Source organism: Ostrinia furnacalis, unplaced genomic scaffold (assembly GCF_004193835.3).
Source record: "Ostrinia furnacalis isolate ACB-3 unplaced genomic scaffold, ASM419383v2 OfSCF0831, whole genome shotgun sequence".
Taxonomy (NCBI): Eukaryota; Metazoa; Arthropoda; class Insecta; order Lepidoptera; family Crambidae; genus Ostrinia; species Ostrinia furnacalis.
Genome location: NW_021131070.1, coordinates 171,491 through 179,896, shown reverse-complemented (window position 1 = coordinate 179,896; position 8,406 = coordinate 171,491). Strand labels below are relative to the sequence as shown.

The 8,406-nt window shown below is 37.6% G+C and overlaps 1 protein-coding gene across 7 annotated transcripts; it reads right to left on the bottom strand.

The window, feature by feature from the left end:
- On the bottom strand, positions 1-8,173 carry LOC114350242 (UNC93-like protein). 7 transcript variants are annotated; one of them, XM_028300952.1, is made up of 11 exons: positions 7,861-8,173; positions 6,267-6,391; positions 5,773-5,891; positions 5,196-5,358; positions 4,707-4,830; positions 4,247-4,393; positions 3,357-3,423; positions 2,980-3,139; positions 2,444-2,548; positions 916-1,078; positions 1-338 (listed from the first exon to the last, which is right to left on the bottom strand). In XM_028300952.1, the coding sequence occupies exons 2-11, from the start codon at positions 6,378-6,380 to the stop codon at positions 73-75; spliced, it is 1,428 nt and encodes a 475-aa protein (XP_028156753.1). In that variant the 5' UTR covers positions 6,381-6,391; positions 7,861-8,173; the 3' UTR covers positions 1-72. The 7 variants fall into 7 exon arrangements, with proteins under 7 accessions (XP_028156753.1, XP_028156754.1, XP_028156758.1 ...); XM_028300953.1 differs by having other exon boundaries at positions 6,267-6,402; positions 8,046-8,173; XM_028300957.1 differs by having other exon boundaries at positions 6,267-6,397; positions 8,046-8,173.
- Between the last annotated feature and the right edge of the window lie 233 nt (positions 8,174-8,406).

Here is an 8,406-nt window from a genome sequence, read left to right as displayed (position 1 = left end):
TCCACGCTTACGAAGTCGCGGGTGGCCGCTAGTTACCTATATTCTTAGGACTAAGTCAAAATAAACATCAAATCACTCTGCGATCTTAAACACAGCATTATCCACTCCCTTATCCTCTTTGCTGTGAACTTCTAACTTCTTTCGTCTTCTCTCCTTGTACTCCACGCTGAAGTACATAGTGGCTCCCACTAGCATCATCGCCAGTAATAAGTAGGTCTTCTGGCTGGTCCTCATATAAGGGGAGATGATGTACCCTATGATGTGACCGACCGACTCCCAGAGCCTGAAGCTTGCGAAGGATGCCTCTTCTCTGCCGGGAAAGAGGATGCCGTAGTACGCTGAAAAGAATAAAAAAGAATCATATCAACGAGATTCAAACATTTAGTTTTAAAGCAAGAAGAAAAAGAAAACGAAAGAAAGAAAAAATATCAAATAACATTGTCATTTAGTAGAGTCGTTTCTACTGTACCCTGAATTTAGATTTTAAAACTTTCGCGAGATTATGTTTTCAAGGCTTGATTTTTCAATCGTCAGACAACTTTTAACTGAAAAATAAACTTGTCATTTTAACTTGTTTCCCATACTGAAACTGTCAATATGCCAAACTGAGGCTGGGTTGCATCATCTTACTTTAACTTTGACAAACGTCAAAAATCTGTCAAACTCCATACAAAAAACACCGGTTATCGTTATAGTTACGGTCAAAGTTAGGTGGTGCAACTCAGCCTTATTCTTCAGATAAAAGTTATCCGACTATTGAAAAATCTGCCTTTAATTAGGTAAAGAGGACCTACTTTTCAGGCGTACTACGTCAATTCAGATGTAGAAGTAAAAAGAAAGTCGATATCTTTAATTTAATAATTCAAATATTTTCGATAAAACTTTACATAAGCAGTATTTAAGTCAAACTCTTACCATTCAACTGCACCAGCCACACCGAGTCACAGAAGCCCCACAATACGGCAATGATGAAGAGGATATAGCTCTGGCCCTCCTGAGGCTTCCAAGCTAGGAAGGTGACGAAGATCGCAGTGTGGACCAGTGTTGCACAGCATATCAGTGGGACACGTCCCGTGATCTAGAGACAAGAAAATTTTAATCATGAAGTTCTGACATTGAGGGAGATGGATAGAACACATTTTATTGTCCACCAAGAGAAGAAAAGAAAGAAATACACAAAAGATATGGCACTTTTTAGGGTTCCGTACCTCAAAAGGAAAAAACGGAACCCTTATAGGATCACTTTGTTGTCCGTCTGTCCGTCCGTCTGTCAAGACCCTTTTTCTCAGGAACGCGTGGAGGTATGAAGCTGAAATTTATATCAATTACTCAGGTCTACTGTCCCTTGAAGCTGTGAAAAAATCAAACTTCTAAGCCAACGCAATCAAAAGATACAGCCGTTTATGCCGCAAATTTTCGACACTTGCAAGGGAATCAAAACCTACAGGGTGCTTCCCGTGAACTCAGAATCTTGAAATTTGGTACGAAGCAACGTCTTATAGCATAGATAAAGGAAAAATTACGAAAACCATAAATTTTTAGTTACATCACATAATATATATTTTNACCAAATACTTAAGTCTATAATACCTTTAAGCTGTAACAAAATCAAACTTCTATGTCAACGCAATCAAAAGAAACAGCAATTTAAGCTGCATATTTTGAAACTCGCAAGTACTCGCAAGGGAATCAAAACCTAAAGGGTACTTCCAGTCGACCTAGAATCTTGAAATTTGGCATGAAGCAACGTTTTATAGCACACATAAAGGAAAAATTCCGAAAACCTTAAATTTTTAGTTACATTACAAAAATATATATTTTTTAATAAATATAAACTTATTACTTTTTTCCTCATGAACGCGTAGAGCTATCAAGTTGAAATTCATATCAAATACTTAGATCTAATTGCCTTTAACCCGTGAAAAAAAAAACATAGTTATGACTCGATTGTCGTAATGAACGAACTTTGTAAACCTTGCAGGTTTGTACGGAACCCTCGGTGCGCGAGTCCGACTCGCACTTGGCCGGTTTTGGCGGTCTTATCGCTATAAAGTGATCTCTTCTAGACAACCTAGATGACAGTTGTTTAGAAAAGGTAATAAGATTACTTAAAATACGCCTTCAGACCCTCTATAGCGGAGCGGCGCGTTATTATCCGACTGCGACAGAAGGAGGGTTATGTTTTTTTTACTAAGTTTCTCACTTATCGCGCGCGCACGGGTGACTTTTTGTCACGGTAACAGTTTATCTTTATCTTTTACACTTTTATAAAGAGAAAAAGAGCGACTATACATTATGTATAATACTTATTGTTATCTATGGAGAGACATCTGTAAAGGTGACAAATGTTACCCGTGCACGCGAGCACGCTTCTACCACTAAGCACTAAGTAAAGCTCAGTGCTTAGTGGTAGATTCACCAATTCACCTGAAGCTTGACATACCTTCGCAATATATCCAGTGACAGCACAGCTAATGGCATTCGCCAGTCCCAGTGTCATAGTCACGAAGCCCACAATCCCGGTACCAACAGCACACGAGACGAACGCCTGAGATTAAATAAACTTTGATTTTATCGCTATGAGCTTTGATTAGGTGGTAAATATCAAAGGCTGTAAGTAATATGAGTACATGTAAAATTAGGATTATGTGACAATCAACAGATTGAATTCGTAACGAAAATGAAATTTTTATGAAACTGAACTTGATAATACATAGTTTTTGATTTTTGCCACTTGACGTTTCAAAATCGTTGGTCTATCTGGGGGCACGTACATATTATTAGACTTGGTAAACGTAGTTTATCAGTTTTTCTAAGGTTGGGTCGGTTAACTGAAAAAACACAATTTAAATATTTAAAAGGCAGGAAGGAGATATTTTATCTTCAGATAGAAAAAGCTAACAAGCATAGGCTGGGCTGATGAGAGATTTTAAGTTTCCCTACTTTTGTATTGAAGTTACATCCTAACATCATACTGACCGCAGTAAAATCTGCAGTGAAGAACGCCAGCTGGAACCCAACGAAAGTGTTGAGGAGGACCAACAGCAGCTGGTTGGGTTCCACCAGCAGCTTAGCCGTTACCACCAGCAGCGACATCCCGGACAAACTCTTACTCGCCGATGACCGACCTGTGTCATACCTAGAAAAAAAGAATAGATACTACAATAGCTCCAATAGAAAGTGTCAATTATACTAACAAGTTGTTGTTGTTTTTTTTTTTCAGTCACATCGGTGCTCAGTCTCGGCGGGGTATAATGCAACATAAATACGTTAAGTAAATAGAAATCTACTTTTTCTAGATTGTTACGCTTAGTAGTGGATGTAAGTAGGTATCGTACCTAATACAACTTTAATACCTTTTCATAGAATCTACTCCTACAGCGACAGTGATCGCAGCACCAGCCATGCACGCCAAGTAAATACCTGAAAATATGCATCAAAGGATAGAAGATATTACAAACAAAGGTTAACTTAGATTAAGTTAAATACGTTGTAAATATTGATTGTCTTCCAGTGTATGTCTTGTTGGTTGTCCTATTAAATAAATAAAATAAAAATAAAGGTCACAAATTGCAATAACTAGTATGTATTTGGATTTGGTACATAAAAATTCTGCATTAAATCAGTTTGACACCTTGAAATTACGAGTATAAGCCGAGTGGTGTACCATGTCCGATGGTAAATTATACACACCTTTTAAATATTTAGTTCTGCATGGGCAACAATAACTAACATACCTATTATTAGACTTATTTCGCGGATATAGTTGACAAGTGTTATTTGCAAAAAAAAAATAGCATGCAAGAGCGTAATGATCACCTCTATCTAGTAATCATAGTAGAGACAATAGCACATCAAGCTAAACACTATGATATCTTATGGTTTTATGGTTTAGGGGTAGTATTTGCTATGTTACAGCATGATGCTTTCGTCTCTGCTGCTGCTGCTACAAGTTCTTCTAAGATCTTTGAAATAGTCTTAATTTTATTCTAGTTAGGTTCTTTTTGGAAGTTTTCAGAAGGTATAATTACTGAGCAGTAAGTATGCAGCAATCTCTTATAGATCTATCAAAGTTAGAGTTGCCAAATGGTTGGGATTTGGTAGGATTCTTCCGAATTTTTGGATATGTCCTCCCGACTCCCGACAAAGTAAAAAATCTCTTAAGTCTCAAAATCCCGACCCATTGTTTTTCTCTCAACAATAGGGTCACAATCTGGCAACCCAAATCAGGGCTTAAAGTACTGACCGATCATCATCTGTATCCTCTCAGGCGGTTGCTGGCGGAAGGCGTGGCCCGCATCAGCTGCTGGAAGAAAGTTGGCGCCGCACACCTCCGGGATCATGCTGGCGTTCACCGCTGTCACTGCTGCTTCATTGTCGCCAGCTGTCAGCACTGGGGAAAGAGGGGTTAAGTATATCATTATAGCATCAAGAAAAAAATCTGAATGATCGGGTCTTTCATAAACTTCAGTAGCAGAAGCTCGCTACTTCATACAAAACTTTTTTCAGTTTTGATCCTCAGGTGAAAAAGGCTTGTGAAACTCGCAGTTGGATTGTTTTATCTATCTTGAAATGTAATAAGTTGGAGCGACAGTACTTGTATAGTGCTGTATTAAAGTGTAAAATGCAAAGAAGAATGGTGCATTTAAAAAACGTACTAAAAAAAGAAATAACAGATTAATTAGTTACAATGTGTTTTCTCTTACCCAGAGATGAAATAAGGTTTCCCCATACTTGGCTCATTTGGTATATCATAAAGAATAGTCCAAGGTAACGCGTCAACAACGCTTCTGCAGATATATTTGAGATTTTGCTGTGTGCTTCAGCAATCTGAAACGTGGTTAATTGTATTATTATTGATTGTTAAATGACGTCCGCTGCTGGACAAAGGCCTCCCCCAAGGTTTTCCACAATTAACGGTCCTGCGCTGCCCGCATCCAGGCTCTTCCCGCGACCTTTACCAGATCGTCGGTCCACCTAGTAGGAGGTCTGCCCACGCTACGTCTTCCAGCCCATAGATGCATTAAATTACTTAAAACAGAAGCATTTATCCCAACCTCTTATCTGAATACATAGAACCTCGTTTATGGACAGACGGCCTATAAATGGTAAACTGGATTATAACAAGATTTTTTCTTTGAAGGTAAGAAAGGACAAACATGCTCATTTATAAATTACCATTTAGATGGTCTTACCATGGACAAATAAGTGCACTTAGAACACCAGAGCGGTCCTCCCCCTAACCCTAATAGGAGGGCGGCAGGGATCAGGGTCCAGAAACTGGGGTACATCTGGGCAGCAATATAGGGCATATACGTGACGAACGATAACGATATCGCCCATTTTGGACCAAGCCATCTGTAAAAACAAACGACACATTAAATACTTATAGATCAAGGCTTCCCCTGCACAGGTAAGGCATTGCGAAGGTTAAGTGGTACTTCTAAAAAAGTCCCCACAAACTTCCTTAGACTAGCTCGTGGGTACTTTTTGCTCAGAGGAAAAAAGTACAAAAATCCTGTCACACTGAGGAAATCGTAAAAAAGCTACCTAAATCTTATAGACTCTCGCCCGTATTCACAAACATTACTATGAGGTCTCACAGTGTGCGTTGAAACACAGGGTGACACACGAATCAATTACAGAGCTCTATTCAACGCTGTGCGTTGGATTTGCTGCTTTACTTAAGCAAGCATCGTTTGTGAATACGGGCGTCATTCTCGGTATTGGTCTGAGACTGCAAAACTTAAGATCGAAATCATTTTAACTCACTTTATAACCATAACTGGTAAGAATATAGTAGAGAAGATGAGGCCAGCGTATACGGCAGTCAGAGACGCCGTTCCAAGACCAGCTTGGGAGTTGATGGAACTTTGTAAGTTGGCTGCACCCTGCGCAAAAAAGTAATTAAAAACATTTAAGCAAATTAAAGCATCTAAGTATCCAGTGAAAATACTTAGCTATTTTCACTGGATACTTATATAGATAATATAGCGTTTCATTTGCTAAACTGCCATGAAGTACCTGGAGTTCATACTCATACTACGAGTATATTTATATTCTTTTTCCAGTACTAGTATTGTTATACTACGAGTAGTATCTAAAATGAACTTTAAAAGTATAAATAAAAATAAAATCTTCTCATCTGACCTTCAAAAAGAAGAGCTTAGAAACAACCTATGTTTTTCAAGTTCAAAAAAAGATTTTAAATAAATTATTTGTTCACCGAGACACTCGAATTGTTGAAAAAAAATAGCCATACTTACACTGTATGCTGTGAATTCGGCCATAAAAGCGAAGCTGATGAGCAGCACATTCTTGAGGATCCTCCATTTCTCCCGTGGCCCGAACTCCGTTGGTTTGTCGTCTTTGATCGTCATTATCACCTACTCTACAACTTGTCTTATTAAAATAAATAAAAATAAATTAAATCTTTAGCAAGAAAGATTTACCAAAGTGGAATGACAGTCTTGTATTAAGCTAAATACATGCTATAGTATAGTGAATTGTTACATAGAGGTGTTGGTAGCGGTTCTCGCACTAGGAATGGACCTGTATTATCTTCACAATATATTTTAATCAAACTTGTCTTGTTATAATCTTTGTTTATATCTCACAGTAGATTTAATTCATAAACTAAACTAATACTAGCACAGACAGTCACTGCCCTTGTTATCTGTTTCGTTAAGCTTCTAATTGTATGCCATTAAAATTTTAGTTTTGGGTTAATTAAGGTTAAACTTTAATTGTTGACTAACTCATTTAAAATAGGTACTAACCGGTTTCTTATTATCTTGTATGTGTTCTGAAGAAACTTAAGACAAAAAATAAAAGGAAAACCAGTAAAGATGCGCGACAAAATGATTACAGAATGAATAGCCTATTTGTTCCGTTTTTATACCAAGTGTTTTCAAAGACACAAACCAAAAAATCATTTATTCATGATTTAAATTACGTACAAGTTCTCATTAGCGAGGAAGGTGACGTGAAAATGGTCTTATAAGAACCCAAACCCATGCTGAAAGGTCCCTGATAAAAATGGCGCAAATTGAAAGATGTTCTGGAAGATATGTCTGCCGATTATGTTTGGACCTAAAAACCCAATGTAGGCAATAAGATAAAGTTATGTATTTATTTATTTACTTAAAAAACTTTATTGCACACACAAAAAAGCAGTACAAAACGGCGAACTTAATGCCATGTGGCATTCTCTCCCAGCTAACCAGCTAATTTTGTTCGTGGACCGACGACACATCACAAAGGTACTTAGCAGGAAGGCGCTGGACGCAGGCCGCTACCAACCGGGCAACATGGAAAGCATTGGGGGAGGCCTATGTTCAGCAGTGGACGTCCTATGGCTGAGATGATGATGATGATGATGAACTTTTACGTAACGAAAATTGGTAAAAAAATATGTATGCGATGCAATTTAAAAGGCAAGGAGTGGGAAAGAGATACTAAGTGATGAGTGAGGATACGGAACCCTAGCACAAGTCCGAATCGCACTAGGCGATTTTTCTTTTGAATACATTTTCGTGTTTTGAGAAGTTGTATGGCTCGTGTATCGAAACATCATTACAGAAAAGTTAACAACCTACTAATAGGTATTGTAATTAAGAACTACTTTGAGGTAACATAAGTAAACTAACTTGCTAGTTTAGGAGATTCAATTTACAAATACATAATATTAGATAGAGTATTTAATAACTTTTTTAAAAATTCTGTTAAAGTTCATGAATGTTCGCAAAGATATTCGGGACCGGGATTCATAGTCAAGTTGCAAATAAATAAAATTAAACAAAAACTACTCTGTTAAAGAAGGCTAACAAAGCTCAAGTACAACGATTATCTTGAAATTACCTGGTATTTTTATATGTAGGTACCTACTTCGACATTATTTGTTTACGTAGTTAAAGGAAAAGTATTCACTTGTGTACACTATTCTTCACTTGGATTATGCGATATCTTTTATTTCCAAGTTTTTATATCCAATCAAATTAGATACCAATTGCAATTGCAACAGGATCGAAATATCAACAACTTACTGTCCAAAATAAGGCTTGAAATAGCCTAAACGCGCCTATTTTCCGCGCATGCACGTTTTCAGACGTCAGCGATGCGCACACGCCGCGTCCGAACGTGTGTTAACAACTGAACGACTTCGTCTCACGTTTTCCTTACAACGTGCAATATCTGTAACACACCTTGACGATTACCCAGACCTTGAATTTATGACCATTTTTGGAACCAATTTTTCAAGACGAATGTGATGAATGAATTTTTTTTGGCCGAATGTTTGGTCTTGACTTATGTCACACAGAAATTTAGGCAATATCATCGGTTGAGTCCAGTCCTAAGTTCAAAAACGAAAATATAGCAGAAATTCAAGGAAAAAATAAAAAATAT